Raw genomic sequence first — 21,696 nt, forward strand, 5'->3', positions numbered from 1 at the left:
TCCACAGTAGCAGGGAATAAAAACATTTTATTTAGCTGTTCTCCTCATTTGCATTACTAGAACTTCATGATTATTTGTTAATTATCTGTTTGTTTTCAATTTTTTTTTTAAAAGATATATTCTACATGACTGGGGAAGCCATCTTAGATTTGTTAACTTACCCCATTTAGGCTGCCCAAATCCTTCACCAAGTGTTCATCTGAAGAGGCATCATAGTTAACTACAGCATGTTGCTTGTCCACACTACGTGACTGAAATATTAAAAAGATTAAAATTAATGCAAGGAGATAATAGGAAAGCTACAGATGAAAGGAGAAGAAGCTACAGACAATCTTTTTCATACTAACATAGGTACAGTTATGTGCTTTCTATTGACGTGTTCTACGTTTATCAAAAGTAACTGAATGTGTTTGTGTGATTTATCTAAGATACCCGACCTTCCTTGTTTCATGGTCCTGAGTTATATTTTCTAGAACTCTGTCACTAGAAGCCTCCACAGTTTAGATTTACAACACTTCCAAACATTTACAAGCCCTTAATGAAATGTAAAACTACCACATTATTTCAGATGGGCTAGAAGTATATTCTGTTGTACCAGGTGTTCCCCAAGGATTGCTAGCAGAGAGATGGTTTTGTAACATGGATAAATAATGTGGAAACAACAAGGACTAAAATCCTTATATTTGTGCCAAATACAGATGAACTTTTAAATCTTCAGCATCAACAGGCTAGAGTATTAACCCATTACGCTATTTACAACAATGCACCATGAAAGCATTACTTTCCAAAGAAGCTTAACAAAAATGTTTAAAACCAGGGAACCAATTTCCCCTCCATATCATTTAGTATGCTAGAAAAACAATTTTAAGGTGATTATTCCAAGGGCAATGTGTGTATCAAGTTTGATTGTCTGACACACAATTATAATTGTCCCAAATATTTTGTATACTAAAATGGATGTATATTTGTTAAATTAAGTTGTATCCACCTCCCTGAAAGATATTAGCTCACCAGCACTTGGTGTACGCACAGAACATTGGTTTTGAAACTAACTAGGAAACCTCATAAATGCTAACAAATGGCATGTGTGTCCATTGCTGCAAGAGAACACACATACATTTAGCCATACACTTGCCTCCCAAAGTGCAGAATGGGGGACATCCTTCACTGAGTGAAACCACATGGTAAATTTAGGAGAACATTGGCACAGGTGAGTAAATCACCTTTTCCGGAGTTAAGTAGCATTTGCAAAGAAACAGCGGGAAGAGGCCATTTTTAATTTCCAGCTTCTGATTGGAAAGAGTTAGCATAACCAGATGGTTAGTGCTGGTTATCAGAATGCCATTCAACTATCATTTTCTGTACTGCAGTTCCCATTGTTCTGGGCTATATGGCAATATACATTTTTCCCTGACTGCCGTTTTTGTATTACTACTAACATCAACTGTTAAAGAAGAAATCAAAATGCTAAACAAGTATTTTTAGCTACAATATTACAAATATATGTAGGTGAATAATGTATTGCTATAATTCACAAACATAACATCTTTAGAAAGCAGGACACTGTTGATTTTGTTTTTACTATCATATATGTGACTTGTTATATTAACTGAGTTGTGTAATAAAAATCTGAGGTAAGTTATTTGATAGATATTTAGAGGTTGGAGACTATGCCTGTTCTTACTACATTAATGTCTTACAGAAAACAAAAATCAAACTGACAACCAAAAAAGTCTGTCTCATGGCTATGGTATAAACTAAGTAAAGGTGAAAAGCTCAATATACAGTATTCCATTATTGATTTCTTCAGAGCAATTCACTATGCCATAATTATTTATTAAAAGGAAATGTAGATCCTGCAGAAAATAAAGTGTTATGAAAAAAATATTTAACATTTTTGTTTGCAGTGGTGTTGTGGATATTTTGATGTTTCTTTAAAGCTGGTAAATTTACATTTTTGGACACTTGTGATTTTCTATTTACTTGTGCAGTATACTCTGAGCAAACACACATACCTGATACAGACTTACAAAACTGCGCGTTTCACAGTCTGGTAATCTTAGATTGTGAAGTCATCGTGTAATGGTTGAAGTGATTTGATACATATGGTTATTATTATGCCTTTAAACTTGAGTGTATTCTAGTTTTGTATCATTAACAATTACTATCTATCTGTCACACCAGATAACTAAGCATTACCTTAGCCAGTTGCCCAAAACACCTACATACAACAAGACTTAGACAAGTTGCTGATTACCTTCATGTTCCAATTTAAAATCTCCAACCGACGTTCATATTTCCTCTGACCCAAAAGAGATAAGCATGTAAGGATTCCAGGCAGAGTTAATCATGAAAAGGCTTTATTTTTATTATTTAAATATGTGACCAAGAATTAACCTTCAACAGATTCTTCAGAGGTAGAGATACTTAAACTAAGGATTCAGGATTCTCCAAAGACTTCTGTATCAGACAATTCAATGATATTTCCTGAATGTAATTAAGAGTGTGGAATTTCTCTTGCTTCCTATCAAATTAAATAGATCTTTAAATTAAGAGCTTGCTTTAAAGTCAATCTGTTCTGCTTTCAGGTCCAGATTACTCATCATGTTTACCTCACAACTGTTTCCACGATCTTGCACAAAATGTTAGCATTAAACCCAGATTCACAAAAATAAACCGTCACTTATAAATCTGTTACTAATGTTTCTTCTAGACTAACAGAAGAAATTTCACAATACATACTGTCACAGTATGTGTTAAGTAATACCTCAATTTACTACGTTGATTCCAGGTTTCAAGATTGGAAAAACAAAAAACGGCTAAGATACGAAGAAATAGGGAGGAACAATCAAGGGAAGGCACAATATTTTTATTAAATCAAACATACTCAGTATGACACCACCAGTAAAGGTTCCACAGTTAAGGAGAGTCTAGCTTCGCACCCCCCAATTCTAAGTTCTGTTTTCTATACACTGTAACTTTTGATTGGAATAACTAATTTATTAGAAATTGGTATGCTTAATATCAGGTATGAAGAATTTCTGACAAATTTGGAAAGTGTCGGATTAAAGATTGTATATGTTACTGACAATAAAATGGATTTTTAAATAAAAAACACTTTTAAAGAAAAGGTTCCCAGTGTCTTGGAATATTTTAGCACATATCTTCTCTGCATTGGTAGGACTAACATCTTTCTCAATCACTGCCATTAGAACTGTAAGGTCTGGAATCTTTTCACCATTTTATGGTTGCCAATGTCTTATCCACCTCTCTCACTTCTTAATAGGCATATATTTTTTTTTTGTTTGTTTGTTTGTTTGTTTTTTTGCTGCTGCTGGTTTTAAGGAATCAAATGCTGCATGGATTCCAGACTGGGATTTTCCCTCTGGTATTACTTGTGGTCTTCAATTCAAACTTGCAGCCTACCACCTTCCTCTTCTCTATGGGATTTTATTGATAGCACTCATTTTTAAACAGAGGAACAAATTAGAATCAGGGCCCAATTATGTTACATGTTGTACAAACATAAAGGAAGACAGTGTCTGCTCAAAAGAATTTATAATTTAGAACAGTGGTTCTCAACCTATTTACCATTGTGGGCCGCATATGCAGCTCTCTGTGTGTTATATGGGCCACATCCACACAATCTATATACTACTTGTATGGCCCTGAGGATGTTGCGGGGGCGCAGATGTGTGCTGATTGGGATGCTGGTTGAGAACCACGGATCTACATGGTCTTGAAAAGTAAAAAAAAAAAAAAAAAAAATCCAGTTCAATATAGATTAGTTTTAGAAATGTGGCTGTTTTGAGGTGGTGAGGTGATGTCGGGGACTATGCCATTTGAAATGGACTTTTATAGTAATTTCAGAACTTCATCTGGACTTAAAATATATAGTAATTAAAATAGAACACAGAGCTTGAGAAGATTCATGGACACCTAGTAGTCATATACAGATATGGAAATAAGGGTAGGAAGCTTCAGTGATAACATGATGAGAAGTCCAACCCCTACTCAAACTACCAGCTGCTGGAAAAGGAGGCTCCACCTTTTGGATCTTGTTTTAACAAGTGTCTGAAATGTAAAGCTCTACCCCCTTAGCAGCTGGAAAGGAGAAAGAAACAGTTACTTACTGTAACTGTGGTTCTTTGAGATGTGATGCAGCTGTGAGCCCAGCAAACTTGAGTAGGAGAAATTTGCCTCCCAGTACCCATAGAGGGGTGGCGTTTGTGACTTGTGGCCATAGCCCCTCCATTGGCTACATGAGGTGGCACCGCCCCTACCCTCCCTCAGTTCCTTTGCACTGAACACAAGATTTCAATGCAGAGGGGACGCAGGGCGGGTTGTGGAATACACGTCAGCATCACATCTCAAAGAACCACAGTTACTGTAAGCAATCATTTCTTCTTTGAGTTGTCACAGATGTGTTTTCCACTTAGGTGACTCACAAGCCGTACCCACCCCCCAGGAGGCAAGGCTCTGAGTCTACCTAAACAAGGACCGCAGAACCGCTCAACCAAAGCCTACATCTACCCTGGAAGATGAAGTTAGAGTGTAATGGTTCATGAATGTACAACCACATGAATTGACAACCACACAGCAGTCCTTCAAAATGTCCAATATGGAAAAGAATACAAGAGAAACGCTATGGATGTTGCTTATGCCCTTGTAAAGTGAGCTCGCACCCAGTGAGGGGGGAATAGCTGAGGCTATTTCATATGCTGTTTTGATGCAGGATATTATCCATTTGGAGATCATCTGCCAAGAGACAGGTTGACCATTCATGTGGCCTGCATACAATACAAACAATGAGGGCAAAACATGAAACTGTTTAGTTCTGTCCAGATAAAAGGCCAGATATCTAAGGTATCAGAGTAACAGCCGTGTTAGTCTGTATTCGCAAAAAAAGAAAAGGAGTACTTGTGGCACCTTAGAGACTAACCAATTTATTTGAGCATAAGCTTTCGTGAGCTACAGCTCACTTCATCGGACGCATACTGTGGAAAGTGTAGAAGATCTTTTTATACACACAAAGCATGAAAAAATACCTCCCCCCGCCCCACTCTCCTGCTGGTAATAGCTTATCTAAAGTGATCACTCTCCTTACAATGTGTATGATAATCAAGTTGGGTCATTTCCAGCACAAATCCAGGGTTTAACAAGAACGTCTGGGAGGGGGGGATGAAAACCTGGATTTGTGCTGGAAATGGCCCAACTTGATTATCATGCACATTGTAAGGAGAGTGATCACTTTAGATAAGCTATTACCAGCAGGAGAGTGGGGCGGGGGGAGGTATTTTTTCATGCTTTGTGTGTATAAAAAGATCTTCTACACTTTCCACAGTATGCATCCGATGAAGTGAGCTGTAGCTCACGAAAGCTTATGCTCAAATAAATTGGTTAGTCTCTAAGGTGCCACAAGTACTCTATATCTGAGGTATGGAGACAATGCTCCTCTGGAGATGAATGCAGCTTAGGAAAAAACAAATATAGCTCCTGGTTCAAATGAAACAGATAACTTTAGACACAAATTTTGGATGTGATCATAAAGTCACCTTGTTTTTGGAGAACTGTTTATAAGGAAACTCTGCCCTTAAAGCCTGAAGCTCACACACACTCCTTTGCAGAGGTTATTGCTATCAGGAAAGCAGTTTTCTGACACTACAGTGGAAAGGGGCAAGATGCTAGCAGCGCAAGTGGAGGACCCATCAGAGCTGCCAGGATTGTGCTTAAGTTCCACTGGGGAAACGGCTGTTGGACCAGGGGATGTAGACAAAAGTCCTTTTAAGAACCTTGTTACCATGGCGTCAGAGAAGACTAATCTTCCCTGAACAGAGGGATGAAATGATAATATCACTGCCAGATGCATTTCCAATGAACTAAGTGCAAGCACCAACATGTGAAGATGTAGCAGGTACTCCAAGATGTCCTGGATAGAAGCCAGTGTTGGTTGAATCCCACTGGCTAATGACCACACTGAAAACGGCTTTCATTTAGCTGAGTAGGCTGTTCTGTTACAGGACTTTCTACTGTTGAGCAGGCCTTGCTGGACAGTTGCCAAACACTGCTCTTCCTCTTCATTCAGCCATGAAGCAGCCATGCTTTGAGATGCTGGGAGCTGAGAATGGGATGCAAAGTGCCGCTGTGATTGTGACTAAGTGCCTCAGGATGTAAATGAAACGATAAGGGAGGCTGAATAGACAGAGTGAGAAGGTTGGAGAACCAGCACTGTCTCGGCCACGCCAGGGCAACAAGAATAAGCTTGGCCTGATCTGCCGTAAGATTGAGGATGACCTGAGGGATGATCAGGATTGGGGAAAAGGCATACAGGAGAGTTGACTGCCAACTGCGATGGAAAGCGGCTGACAGGGGGCCTGCACTGAGCTCCCCTTGAGTGCAGAACACATGACATTTCCTGTTGTCTTCTGTAGTGAACAGGTTGATCGTCAGGGTGTCCAAAGCTGTGAAGATGACCTGGAGAACACTTATTTTCAGGGACCATTTGTGACTTAGGGAAAAATACCTGCTGAGATGGTTCACAAGAAGATTCTGATCCCAGGCAAGTGAATGGCTATCAGAGTAATGTTCTACTCAGTGTAGAACTATCACTGATTGCCTCCGAGCAGAGCAACCTTGTTTGTTTCTCCCCTTGTTTATTCACATAATACACTGTGGTGGTATTGTCATGTACCAGATATATTTGTTGAGGCCACAAAGTTCAAGGATGGGTCTTTCCCAAATCCAAAGGGGGGGTACCCAGGAAGTACTGGGAGTAGAAGCCATGTCCCCAGTGTTCTGGTAGAACCTCCTCCCCCATTCCCAAAACCAACAGAGTGCGGACCTACTCAAGGAGCATTATCTTGTGAGAGGGGTACCTAAAGAGGGATGAAGAGAGGAGGATGGTGAGGCGATGTGGAGAGGAACTGGATGGCATAACCCCATCTGATGGCGCTTAGGACCCAGCTGTTGGTAGTCATCAAGCTCAAAGCATTGTGAAAGTGGGCCAACTTGTCCCCAAAGGTGGGGAGAGGAGGAGGGAGAAGCAACAACTGGACTGAGGAATCAAAATGGGCACTTGGAAAGATACAGGAGAGGGCATGTGAACTGCTCGAACCCCAAGCCCAACTGCTTTCTCCTGTGGGATCTATCCCTCTGTCTTGGAGGAGGAAATGGCTGGCCAAACATGCACTGCAGATGGTACTGCTGCTGGCTGCTGGAGTGGTGCCTCTTCACTGCTGGCGTGTACACCCCCAAGGGCCGCAGGGTAGAAATAGAGTCCTTGAAGGAATGTGACATCTTGTCAGTTTTGTCTGAGAACAGTGTTTGGCCACAAAAGGGCAAATCTCCAATGGCTTGTCGGACACTGGGGACAACACCCTAATTCTGCAGCCAGGAAGCGCACCTCATGGTGACCGAAGAGGCTAGCTCCCTGGTCGATCTGTCCATGATGCAGAGCATGGCTTGCAAAGATGTCTTAGCTACTATGCACGAGGCCTTGGGCTGCTGGTCTGTGAACTTTGACATAGCTATCCAGTTAAAGCCATACTTGGGCAACAAGCCTTGCTGGTTAGCAGTACGCACCTGCAAGGTAGATCTTCCTGCCCATTAGTTCTAATTGTTTAGGAGTCCCTATCTTTGGAGGTGGACTTAAATCTGCCCTGCCAGGCTCTGTCGTTCATTGCAGCTACAACTAGGGAATTGGGGCCAGATGGGAGTAAAACCACTCAAATTGCTGCGGGGGATGAAATAGCGCTTTTCCACGTATTCAGCCACAGATGGTACCAAAGCTGACATGCTCCAGACATGCTTAGTCAGTTCAAGGAGCACATTATGGATAGGGAGGGCAATTTTCCCAGGAGCAGTAAAATGTTTACCAATTCATGGATGTTTTCCTGCAATATCTCTGTTTGGATACCGAGGGAAGTAGCACTTTGCAAAAGGTCTTAGTGCTTCTTAAAATCCTCCACTAGGGGTGGATAAGCCAGGCAGCACAGCATCATCCAGAGACAAAGCCAAGGCTCTTAACTGAGCCAGAGCTGGATTCTGCTCCAGGGCTGACAGACCCAGATGGGATGACTCCGGAGGCTCCACCGGGAGAAAGACCGCCAGTGACTGGGTCTGCAGCAGATTCACGGATACCACTGCAGAACTGGCTGGCAATCTCGCCTTTGAGCGAGACAAAACAGCAGACCTCTGCAACCCAGGAGCATCCCATGGATTCGATTCACTGGAGGCCACTGACATGGATAAGGCATTGGAGGCCAGTAGGCGCTGGGCCAGGGATCTCCATCCTGACCACGAGATGCTTGCCAGTCATAGATTCATAGATACTAAGGTCAGAAGGGACTATTATGATCATCTAGTCTGACCTCCTGCACAACGTAGGCCACAGAATTTCACCCACCCACTCCTGTGAAAAACCTCTCACCTATGTCTGAGCTATTGAAGTCCTCAAATTGTGGTTTAAAGACTTCAAGAAGCAGAGAATCCTCCAGCAAGTGACCCATGTCCCATGCTACAGAGGAAGGCGAAAAACCTCCAGGGCCTCTTCCAATCTGCCCTGGGGGAAAATTCCTTCCAGACCCCAAATATGGCGATCAGCTAAACCCTGAGCATATGGGCAAGATTCACCAGCCAGATACTACAGAAAATTCTTTCCTGGGTAACTCAGATCTCACCCCATTTAATATTCCATCACAGGCCATTGGGCCTATTTACCATGAATATTTAATTACCAAAACCATGTTATCCCATCATACCATCTCCTCCATAAACTTATCGAGTTTAATCTTAAAGCCAGATAGATCTTTTGCCCCCACTGCTTCCCTTGGAAGGCTATTCCACAACTTCACTCCTCTGATGGTTAGAAACCTTCATCTAATTTTAAGTCTAAACTTCCCGATAGCCAGTTTATATCCATTTCTTCTTGTGTCCACATTGGTACTGAGCTTAAATAATTCCTCTCCCTCTCCGGTATTTATCCCTCTGATATATTTATAGAGAGCAATCCTATCTCCCCTCAACCTTCTTTTCGTTAGGCTAAACAAGCCAAGCTCCTTGAGTCTCCTTTCATAAACAAGTTTTCCATTCCTCGGATCATCCTAGTAGCCCTTCTCTGTACCTGTTCCAGTTTGAATTCATCCTTCTTAAACATGGGAGACCAGAATTGCACACAGTATTCCAGATGAGGTCTCACCAGTGCCTTGTATAACGGTACTAAAACCTCCTTATCCCTACTGGAAATACCTCTCCTGATGCATCCCAAGACCACATTAGCTTTTTTTACAGCCATATCACATAGGATGACTATGAGCTGCCAATGATCAACCAATACTCCAAGGTCCTTCTCCTCCTCCGTTACTTCTAATTGATGCATCCCCAGCTTATAACTAAAATTCTTGTTATTAATCCCTAAATGCATGACCTTACACTTCTCTCTATTAAATTTCATTCTATTACTATTACTCCAGTTTACAAGGTCATCCAGATCCTCCTGTATGATATCCCTGTCCTTCTCTAAATTGGCAATACCTCCCAGCTTTGTATCATCCGCAAACTTTATTAGCACACTCCCACTTTTTGTGCCGAGGTCAGTAGTAAAAAGATTAAATAAGATTGGTCCCAAAACCGATCCTGATAACCATAACTGTCCATGGACAGCCCTTGATGCTGGTTGGGCAATGGAGAGTGGGAAGATGATGACCCCGATTCAGACATACAGGAGCCTAGGGATCCTGAGGTAAGAGCAGAGCAAGACCAGAAGGAGTGAGTACGCAGTCTAACTCATTCGTTGCCCAGAACGAGGATGGAGGAGGCACTGCCGATGGATCCTGTACTCTCAGTACGGAGCATGCTGGTGCAGGAAGCAGTGTAGGTCCCAAAGGGAACAGTAGTACTGGAGTATCTCATAGTACTGACGTCAAGGGCTGTGAAAGCCACCATGAAAAAAATTTGTGGTGCTGAATGCAGCAGTGCCGAGGAGATTCCTGGTACCAAGGTCCCCCATTCTGATTCCAGAACAAGCCCTACTTCCACAACTTGTGGAAGGGGAACATTTGAGTGCAGTGCAAACAGACCCAAGGGTTTGCGGGCTCATTCAATTGAAGGGGCTGTAGTTAACACAGCCCTGGCAAAGTCCTGGACCAAAAGAGAGGTCAGGACCAAAAGGCAGAGGAGGTCTATACCTGCTTAATACGCTGCTGATGTGGAAACATTTGGTACCCCAGCATCTCCCTCGTCAGTACTAGACTTAACATATGACCAAAAGACAGAACTGATGCCAACAGTACAGGAGAGTCAATGGTACAGGGTTTCTAACCTCCCTACTAGGTACTAGGGCTCCTCTCTTTCTTCATGGATGCATATGCTCTGGAATGTGAAGTGGCAGCGCTGTCAGTGCCCGAGGGCGATATCTGACCTGATGAGGGTGTTTTACTGAACCCACTGCCTGGCCTTTTTGAGCAGATGCTGCTTCAGGAGAAGATCCTGAGCCACTTGAATCCATTTCTTAAATGATCTGCATATCGTGCAATGCTCCTTGATGTGGGCTTTACTGAGACACAGCAAGCACCACATGCGGGGATCACTGTTGGGGCTCGCTTCCACACATAGGACAATGTTTAAATCCCAGTGAGGGCATTCCCAAGGGAAACAAACTACTCTAACACTAAGGGTACTACTACCTATATACCACAAGAGAAAAAACTAACCAGGTGAGAGGTTGTAAGGCTGAGATCACACACAGCTCCGACTCCACCTGCAGGCAATAAGAAGGAACAGAGAAAGGGTTGGGATGGCACCGCCTCATGAAGCCAGGGGAAGGGCTACGGCCACAAGGCATGAGCGCCACCTCTCTACGGGTACTGCTAGGTAAATTTCTCTGGCTCCAGTGAGCTGGGAGCACACACACACTGAAGTGGAATACACAGCTGCATCTTCTCAAAAAACAGCTTGCTTTGTCTTCTTCACCTTCCAGAGGCAAACAATCAGTCTTGCAATTCAGTACTGTAATGGTTTGCAATGGCAGCAAGTCTGCCACACACACCAATATAGGAGTCATAATTTCCCAACAGTGAGCACAAATACATTTTGTGACATAACGTTGTTTGCATTCTGGTGGTCCCCAGCTGGCATTACACTCCTATTTCTTCTCCCCACCCTGTTCTTCATGGGCGGAGGGTGAACCCCCTCTTCAGGGAGGCTAGCCCACTGGCTCCACCCCCCACCCGAGCACCGCCTGGGCCTGAGTCCTGAGTATTCCCCCCATCCCCTGTGGCCAGAGGAGCCCTGAGATGCCAGCTGGCCGAGACCCCCCGAGTGCCAGCCCCAGCACTGAGCCGCCAGCAGGCCCGAGCCTCAGGTCACTGGCTGGAGCTGAGCCCCCACCAGCTTCAGCGGAGAGGGGGAGCAAGGGCATGGCCTTGGGAAGGAGCACGGGCAGGGACACGGTCTGGGTTTCAGGAGGTTTAGCCTCCCCGGCCTATGATACCCGCTGCCTATGTTGTTCATTGAGAATGTGTGGAAGTAGGAACCAGCAACAACAGTTCTATGTCCTCCAACTTTCTGCTCTCCTTGTACCACTTGAGGAGTACAAAGATAGCAGAACAGAACATAGAATCTGCCCCAAAGTACTAATTGCAGCCTCTGGATCCTTTCAAAATAACATGTGGCTCTCAGGTTGAAAAGGTAGGACTTTGTTGGAAAATGGGAATTAAAATTATCTTGTTTTATATACCTTTGTATGATATTCAGAAAAAAGGTCTATCCAATTTTTCTAGAAATTATCCAGTATTCTAAATGAGTCTGAATTGGAAAGGAAGTGTTCAGGATGTAAAACCCCCAATTACATCAACATTTGCCCACAAAAAAGTGGTAAAAATTGGTACAAAATAAGACTGTGCACACACAAAGAAAAAAAATAAAAGTTATTTTTGGCTGGAATAATGGATCTCAAATATGAGCATCAAAATTATCTCATATGGACAGTATTGTCATCAATTCAGAATTTTTCACCTTCTGGGTGATTCTACGACCTGGAAACAATGGGCTCTCTCACGATGCTGATTTATAAAAATAAAAAAATATATATTTTTTAAAACTTGCAGTATTTACACAGGAGTAAAGTTACATACTGTAGTATTCAAGATTAGATTTATCTCAAATACAAAGTTATAAACACTAGTGCTTTTGTATACCTTACATAAAAATCCACTTTAGGGCAAGTCTGCATTCACAGACTTGAATAAAACATCTGTTAAAACAACAGTGATTAGGCATAGATCTAAAATTTAATCCTCTACTTTATTCCTTTCCCCCCCATTTTATAAAGTATTTTTAGCAAGGCTTCTATAATATCCATGATCAGTTAACAGAGAAGATAAAGAAATTGGCATTTAATAGTGGTTTTTATCGTGTTTTGCCCATATTCCTTGCATTTAGAGAATAATGGAAGGACCTGCACAAAGAACTATATATGCACAACAAAAAGTCATTATTATTTTTTACCCATGGGCTATTACAGTCATGCAAGAATGCAAGCCATGTAAGTATACTAAACAGAACTTGCTTCAAACCATGAGTGCCCTGGCTTCTGCTTGCTTGTACTACAAAGTAAATACATGGAAGATGAAATTTGTATAATAGTGGAATGTATTGTAAAATCCTAATTAAAAGTTCAAAATTACTTTTAGGAGGCATGAAAGTTTTGGCAGATAGAACATGCAATGCTATAGGGCTGTGAAGCCCCAACTCCCATACCTCCAAGCATTAAAACCTAACCTCACACCATTTACCCAACAGAAAACTGCTAAATTACAAAAGTGTGGATCAGATCTGTAACCTGATGTGAGATACAAGAATAAACACACCATGTGCAAGTGATAGCAGAAGCCAGGGACGATGAAATACTGTCTTGGTGGCACAACCTATTATAGCAATAACCAACAACCATCTCCCAACAGTTTTAAATACTCCATTTGAGCAGTTGGAGACAAAACATTATATTTCAGACACAAAATTCAATTCACTCATTATGGTGGTTCAGAATACAGAAAGGCAAATATTTTACATATCAGATTGGAAAGAGACAGACAATGGTAAACTCTTATTAATGCTTTACTTTCATTGTATACTACCACAAATTATCATGAGGATTTTTGAAGACAGTGGACACTACACTGGGATTCCTGAAGGCATGGGATAGAAAAAATAGCAATTACAAGAAATTTTGCAACTTAAGGTATATAACTCTTGAGAATGAACATATCCACTGAGATTTGGGATGGTAGCAATAAGCTAACACAATTCCACAATCTACTGAAACAAACAAGGGGTGTGTGATAGAGGTCCACTGGTGATTCACTTAAGTGTCAGCAACTCCTGCCAGGCCTGATGTTCTCGCAAAACCTAATATACTGTTGTCATGATACATAACATACACAATAGGTGGCATGTCAGATATCATTGGAATACTAAACTCACTGATCATTAATATTTCTTGAATGATATATGTACAGGATGTTTACAAAGAGTTATGGAAACCTGCTAGAATTATATTATTGGAATGTGTTTGACAAGGAATGCCTAAGTCCAGTGAAACTCTGTGACGGAGGACATGTAGAAAAAAATGGAAAGCTAGAAGGAAAGAAAGCTTCAAAGGACAGGGTATATGTGCTCATCTGTGCTAACACTGATGGGAGTGACAAATGCCTGCTGTTCATGATCGGGAAGTCAAAATGATCCAAATGCTTTCCAAAGGTTTTCAGTAAACTTCCCCTCAGTTATGTCAGTTCAACAAATGCCGTCAACTCCCCTTACTCTTCTCGATCCGGTGGAGTACAGAAGTCTACAGGAAAGCGATCTGTGGTCGATTTAACGGGTCTTCTTGACCGCCGATGCATCCTTCGCCCTGTGTCAATACCCCGGTAAGTGTAGATAGGCCCTAAGTGGCTATTATCTCCTGTCCCTATGGACCATTCTCCATTTCTATGACTTTCTCTGTTCAATTCTCTACTCCCAGCAGAAGTGACTTTAAATTCCACATTGATGAACAGGCTGACTCCACTGCCTTCCACTTTCTTAAATTTATTTGACTTTTCATCTCTGGTTGGACCCCCATATTCAACATCTATGTCACTGTTAATCTGATCTTCATGACGAACCGTTGTGTCTTCACTTTTGTTACTTCCAAGTTCCCCACTGTTCAAATCTCACCATTTCTTTTTCAACATTGCTCCTGCTTTCACGTTTTCCTTCCCCTAGCCTTCCTCCCCATATGAGTTCTTGATGCTTGCCTTCAACTGGAACTTCTCTTCTATTGATTTCTCCACTCTCTTCTGTTATTATAGTCTCTCTACCTCATTCCTGGCTCGTCCCTATTTCAACTTCTGAAATTCTGGTCTTTCTCTGGAGGAAGTCCTATGAGTATTCAAATCTCAACTTTGTCTAACACTTCAGATCTGCTCAGTTTCCTAATGAATAATACTATTTCTCCTCTTTGATAAATTCCCTGGGCTTCAACTATGTGTTCTTTCAAACAATTCTAAAGATACTCTCTTATCAGACAGTAAGCATAGAAAATACTGCATGAAAATAACCTGTTACAATACTGCACAATCCACCTTTTCAGAGTAATAATTACTTTTCTAAACATGGAGGACCACTTTAGAAAATAGGCTTGTAAATATCCTTAGTGTCCTATGGTAACACTAAGAACTACAAGGTATATTATTACATGAGAGTTAAAATTCAGTAAGCTGCTTTCTAAATAAATGGCAATATTGAAACAGTTTTATAAAAGGTTTGAAAAAGGTAGAAGTATCTCATTTTAGATAATAAGCAGTGAATTTTTTTTCAAAAAAGCTGGCAAGATAGAGTTGGCTCTCTTTCCACTCTAAATCTCAATTTTCCTACATGCTAGACTGCACAAGATAGTGTGAAATATGTTAACTGTCTCCACAGCTCCTGAAGAAACAACAGCACATCCAGCTACTCTGACAACGTTGATATTCAGCAAGAAAGGTCACACTCCCATGCTTTTGGGTTTCACACGTATCACTTTGGCTTAGCACATTGTTTTTTCAAAGTGATTCTTAAACTTGCTATGCAACAGAGTCCCAACAGCAATGTGCCAGTACACCTGAGAGCAGAACATACCACTGAATTAACACAAATCTGATCATGAATTCAAAGCAGAACTGTGTTAATCCATTTTCTGCAACAGATATAATTCATGTCACATGAGAAATAGCAAAAGAAGAAAACCTGACTGATATACAAGCACAAAAGCAGTAATAGTACAGAAATTGGCATCCATATACAAGTTACAGAATGGGTAATGAGGTAAAGCAGCAAGATACACAGTCACAGTGCAGCAACAATTATAATATTGCCAAAAGAGGGAGAAAGAAAGGAAAGGACAGAAGTGCTTTTGAGTTCCCATATCAAGTTTCACCAAGTGTAACAAGACTTGATCATTAAAGTAACCTGTAATCTGTATGGCAACAAACAAGACAGGTTAATTTTTTTTTTTAAAACAGAAAATTGTGTAGGGACCCTAAGCTCAACTTTAAGATCTCCTTGTTAGAAATGGAAACCTTTTATTCTTGACATCCTTTTCCTAAGTTTGCATCTGTTTCCAAACTCAGGACAAAAAAATCACAGCCACAGTACTAGCCCACCACGTTTCCTGATGCACAAATTAAATAAAGAAAATGTTGATTTCAAGCAGTAAATTCAAATCTTAAAGATTACAGTTTTTCTGATCTATTGTCAATTCTTTTCCTCCTCTCCTCAGACATTTTTAAAAAGTCAATTTTGCACTAGAAAACACGCCACTCTGGAAAATCCTGGAGTCTAACGCTCTTTATCCACAGAGTAAGATGCGCAGCATCAGGACAAGCTGCCTGGTATTGCTCCACCAATGTGCTTATGTGTCATTTATGGTAGTGGTTTGTGTTACGTTTGAAGTTTTTCCATGAGGAAAGGAAATGGCTTCATCCAGACACTTCACAAAGCCTTCTAAATAGTCAGATGATGACTTTATTACTACCCACATAGACTGGATTTGAATTAGCAACCTTTCAACAAAAGGCTCCATAACCCATCAATAATTATAGTCTGGAAGCAGCTACAATTAACAGAGACTGGTACTGTATTTTTAAGTAAAAAGGAATTAAAAAAACTGTTCTGTATTGAATATTGATTGATTGAACAAACAACCATACTCTTTGAAGAATTTTAACTAACATGCTCTGTGCAAAAATTTGTGCAATTTTTTTAATCATAATTGTATTGAACACACTATTTTAGCCTACAAAATTTCACTGCAAAGATGAAGCAACCCTAAAACAGGTATGCAGCATTTATTGTTTATACTTCTAGTCTCCTAAAACAAGTAAAAAAAAAAAAAATAAAGCAATGTTTTCCAGACAATCACTACTGCTACTTCTCCTCTTTTAAATACAGAACAAAAAAGTTAATAAAATATTTATAATTCTGTGATCAAAGTATAGGCTGCGGATTGACAAATCAAACATGAGATTTAAGGTACATATTATACATCTTTATTTGTAAAATACAGAGAGCTGTGCAAATCCTACTAACTGAATAGTGTTATGAAACAAAAAAACCCAACCCTCCAATACATTAATGAAATGGAGGGTCAGGGGAAGGAGTAGACAACAGAGAACAGTACCGCTCTTTTGTACTTGAAGGGATAATGGAATTTTCTTAGAATCAACTATGTGAACCAGTGGCTCCGACTGAAACCAGAGAAACACGATCTCTTCAGAGGATTGCACAATACTTCAGACAATAAAGCTAAGATGTCTAATTATTGGTATATGCTACAGAGTTCAATTAGCAAAATATAAAAATATATGTACCTTAATATAGTATTTTTGCCACATAAGGTGTATTGCTTAAAAAGTTTCCTTGGAATGAAACCTCGGGCTGACCCAAGTTTAATGCTGTCATCAAAGTAATTTATAAGCAGACTATCAAAATGAACTTTGAATGGTTAATAGTTATAGCAACTGTTGTGTTACATGCAGTCCATAGAGATGGACAAAGATACCTAGCAACAATAGAAGGTATACATAACAAGGAAAGTCAGCTCTAGAAGACAGACTGAAATAATCAGTGACGATAAGGTTACTTTATATGATTCTCAAGATAAAAAGTGTTGGTGCTCACTCCTGCAAGGTGTTGAGCTCTCCACCTCTCCTACTCATGTTTTCGAAATAACATTAAAAATTCTCCCCTCGTGTTTAGTCCTAAACAAAACTTTGAAATTTATAAATTAGGTGACCTTCTACTGTGCAATTAAAATAAAATAATAGAGTTAGTGTAACTTGGTTTACTCACTATTATTCACAGTGATAAAAAATATCAAAAGAAAAGGCACAAACAGAGATGGATTTTAGGACAAAGTTACTAGAAATAAAACATGGGTCTCATTCTAGCAAGCTGAAACTCCATATTTTTCTTTATTGGTAAGATGTATGACAGAGAACAAACATGGAACACTGCCCGTGACAAGAGATAAAACACAAACCAATTACCATCAGGAGTGTACAGCAGACAGACAATGATTTGAAGGCCAGTGATACTTCTAAAAACCTTTAAGTATTTAGTTAGCCCACTTTTCTGAGCAAAACACTGATATGTAACACCAGAAAGGTCTCCCTTGCTTAAGTATATTTTTCAGGAGACTAAAGAAAAACTGATGTGTGGGCAGAAATATTAAAATATATGCAGGAACAACATTTACCATAGAAATTTTTCAAGTGCTTGGACAACGTAAATTGGAAGTGGAAATTGTGAGTGACTAAAAATTATTTGACAGAGAGGAACTGTTTCAATGTCTTAACTGTTAATGTTCTTTTAAAATAGGTATAGGGCTACAAATGTCTCCGTTACAGTGAGCTTTGTATTAACCCTCCACTACAACATTCTGGAATGAAAATGTTTTTTGTATTGATTTCCAGATATAGATAATGTTAGGATATAGATATTCAGGCCTGTCTGTAAAGGCCTGTACTCTAAGAATTTCGGTGTATTCTTATCACTTGGCTAGTTCTAGAAGTATAAAAGAAAGAATCAAAATCACTGTCTGCTGGTGTAAGGGCCTTCTCTTACTGTGACAGTCTGAGGCCCTGTGCTTAGGCTAAGGCCTTTGGCTAAGCAGCAGAGGCAGCCATAAGCTAGGAAGCGAACGGTCACATCCTCACATTCCAAACTAGTCACATTGAAATAAGGTGCTATTGGGCTGTTAGGAATACAATCCTGTCCTGAATACAATCCTGTCCTGATAATGCCTATCACCTCCAGAGAAAGGGAAGTGCCTAGAAAATGTAAAAAGGAAACAGCATCCTGTCTGGCAAGAACTCACGTATCAATACTGGGATGTGAAATCCCCACTTCTGTATTGTTTTGTCATTATAGTTCCCACTTTGCTATTGTTTGTCTGTATAATCTCTGTCTGGTTCTGTGATTGTTCCTGTCTGCTGTATAATTAATTTTGCTGGGTGTAAACTAATTAAGGTGGTGGGATATAATTGGTTACATAATCATGTTACAATATGTTAGGATTGGTTAGTTAAATTTCAGGAAAATGATTGGTTAAGGTATAGCTAAGCCGAACTCAAGTTTTACTATATAATCTGTAGTCAATGAGGAAGTGGGGGGGCCTTGGTGGGAGGGGGTGGGTGTGTGTAAAGGGGGAAATGGGAACAGGGAATGAGGGTAAGGAAATTGGAACCATGTTTTGCTAAAGAGGGAAATGGGAACAGGGAATGGGAGTAAGGAAACTGGAATCCTGTTTGGTTAAAGGGAGAAATGGGAACAGGGACACAGGTGTAAGGCTCTGTGGTGTCAGAGCTGGGAAGGAGGATACTAAGGAAGGAAACTGGAATCATGCTTGCTGGAAGTTCACCCCAATAAACATCGAATTGTTTGCACCTTTGGACTTCGGGTATTGTTGCTCTCTGTTCATGCGAGAAGAACCAGGGAAGTAAGTGGGTGAAGGAATAAGCCCCCTAACAGATAATTCCATAAATCACTAATTATATTTAAAATTAAACCAATCTCATGTAGCAATCTTATTTTGAATTTTTCACTGGTATCAATTCACTCATAAAATAAGAATAAGAACAACTCTATTACCTCACCATATAAATTAAGAATGACTAAACAAGTATTTTTGGAACATTAATGACAGAAAGCTTAAATACTATATAATTGATCATGCAACTCAATGATGGTCCACCATAATAATAATCAATCATTTGGGAGAAAGGTGATAGGAGGGAGGGAGGGGGAGAGAGAGAGAGAGTGAGTGTGTTGAAATAAAACTTATATCTAAGGCTGCGAGTTTGTCATGGAGGTCAAGGAAGTCACGGATTCCATGACTTTCTGTGACTTATGCAGCAGCCAGTGCGCCCCAAGTTTTAGTCACGGATATTTTTAGTAAAAGTTATGGACAGATCACGAGCTGTGAATTTTTGTTTACCGCCCGTGACCTGTCTGTCACTCCCGTGACTAAAATGTAGCCTTACTCATATCACCTTTCTCCCAAGTGTTAAAGAAAGACTCCCCCTGTGGGTGGACACTCATGGAGAGCACCCTTCCAGCAGCTCCTCCTAGCTAAACCAGAAAAATCTGTGAAAGCACCTCTGCTGAGCATAAAGGTGGTCTCTCATTCATCCATGTTCTAAACTCAGGTTAAACACCCCCCAGGAAACCTACGAGCAACCAGTGTAGATTATGAACATCAATCCAACAGATTCTCTGCATGACCCTGCTTAATAAACTGATGACTGCATTCTGCACCAACTTTGCCTTCTAGATGGTTCCAAGGTGTAAAGCCATGAAGAACTACAGTAATATAGGTCACAAAGTATAAACAACTATATATCACATTTTTCATCTTCCTGAAGAACAATATAGCACTCAGTCAATAAACCGTAACCTGAGCATCTAAATGTAGCTAAAAAACACTGAACAGCACCACCATTAAACAGCAAGCCTCTGTTACAAATGGTAGAGACACTTCCTTAATCCAGGATTCTGTAATAATCGACAATATTTCCAGTTGCTTCTCCAAATTTACTAGCATTACTTCACTTTTATCTTGGTTGACCATCAGCCTCATTCAACCCCCAATTTCATTCAGACACTGGGTCATTCATACTACTACATCAGCTGTATAAAATTAAATAGCAAAGCAGTCAATTATCAGCACACTGAAGACACTGCATGCTGCAGCCTGTGTCTCCTTACTAATTTATTTTACTGCAAACAAATTAGATTATAAATTCTTCTGGGCAAGAATCTTGTCCTGTTACTTATCTCGTAAATCACCCAGGGCCCTACCCTTTACCATGTTCTAACATCCCTTCCCCCTCTCAAAAAAATCTCTTCTTACAACAGCCTTTTATACAAGATAAAGTAGGGCACATATATCTGCCATTAGTGTACACAATGGGTTCTTTATGAGGTATGAAAAAGCCAGAATGTAACTTACTGGTAGTATTGCTCAGTAATGACTACACATACAAGATAGGTTTTCGGAAGTGCTTTTTGCACTGGAGATTTTGATATGGCCATTAATGACTGCATTAAAAACTACTGTTTTATTGAATAAATACAAATCTCAAATACATTCAGTCTAAACCAAGTACATCCCCGTTGTAATAGCTAGCCTTGTCTTTTATTGTTTTTGGACAAATGCAATAGAGAGTTTAAGAGAGTAGTCGTAATAAATAAAAAGTAATATCTCTGCTTTATATTTAAAAAAAAATTCTGACTAACCCCCCTTTTAAATACTATCAGGAAAATCAAGTAAGATACTCACAAAGTGCTTCAGGCCCAGATTCTGAATACACATATATGCTTAAACTTTATTACCATGAGTAATCCCTCTGCAGCTAAAACGACTATTTGTGATAATAAAATTAATCACATGCATGTTTGGAAGCTCAGGGCCTAAGAGAGGAAGCTATTCAGGTAACAGTTGCAACACCCCAAAAGCAGAGGTAGGAGTCCTTCGGGTGGCGGGGGTCCCCCCTGCCACCTGAAGTGCTGGCTGAAGTCACGGATGTCTTTGGAAGTCACGGATTCCGTGACGTAATCGCAGCCTTAACAATCACTATTCAAAAGCTACAAACAGCAGTACATTCATAATCAATCATTTTCCTCCATGAAGAATGCAAAAGATTAGATCAATTAAAACTGCTGGCAAGATCTAGAAATGGAGAGTCCAAAAAAGTGAACAATTGGCAAACTTAATTCTCAACAGGAATATAAATCTAGTGTATTAAATCCAAATTTTGAACAGTTACACATGGAAGGCTGATGCAATTACCTGCAACATCAGCTCACAGTCATCTCTTCCAACAAAAATCATCTCTCGTGGCAGCCTGTGGCGGGTGCCTCCACTGCTCACCAAAAACCAGGATGTTAAGCTCATTTTCTGCTTAGCTGCTAAATCCTTGGCAAAGCTACGTCATCCTACAGCAAGACAGACAGAGAGAGGGAGAGAGAAATCCATTTAGTTATTTTTAGCTATAGCTCCTACTCAGCAAGTACTGTGATCAGCATATATAAGGAATCTGAAAAAAGCAGTTCTCAAGAGCATGTATATTTCCCAATGGATTGAATCCGGATGTCATGGGAAGTGACACAGACTACTGGATT

The 21,696-nt window shown here is 40.3% G+C and overlaps 1 protein-coding gene across 10 annotated transcripts in view; it reads right to left on the reverse strand.

Annotated features, from left to right (window-relative positions):
- The window catches only part of CEP170 (centrosomal protein 170), a 190,815-nt gene that overhangs the window by 125,879 nt on the left and 43,240 nt on the right, over positions 1–21,696 (reverse strand). For all 10 annotated transcript variants that reach the window (XM_074948913.1, XM_074948909.1, XM_074948914.1 and 7 more), the window contains exons 2-3: positions 21,365–21,510; positions 162–251 (exon numbers count right to left, since the gene is read on the reverse strand). In XM_074948913.1, the coding sequence (XP_074805014.1) occupies positions 162–251; positions 21,365–21,469 (195 nt within the window). In that variant the 5' untranslated portion in view covers positions 21,470–21,510. The remainder of the gene's footprint in view (positions 1–161; positions 252–21,364; positions 21,511–21,696) is intronic.

Source organism: Natator depressus, chromosome 3, assembly GCF_965152275.1.
Source record: "Natator depressus isolate rNatDep1 chromosome 3, rNatDep2.hap1, whole genome shotgun sequence".
In the NCBI taxonomy this organism is placed as follows: domain Eukaryota; kingdom Metazoa; phylum Chordata; order Testudines; family Cheloniidae; genus Natator; species Natator depressus.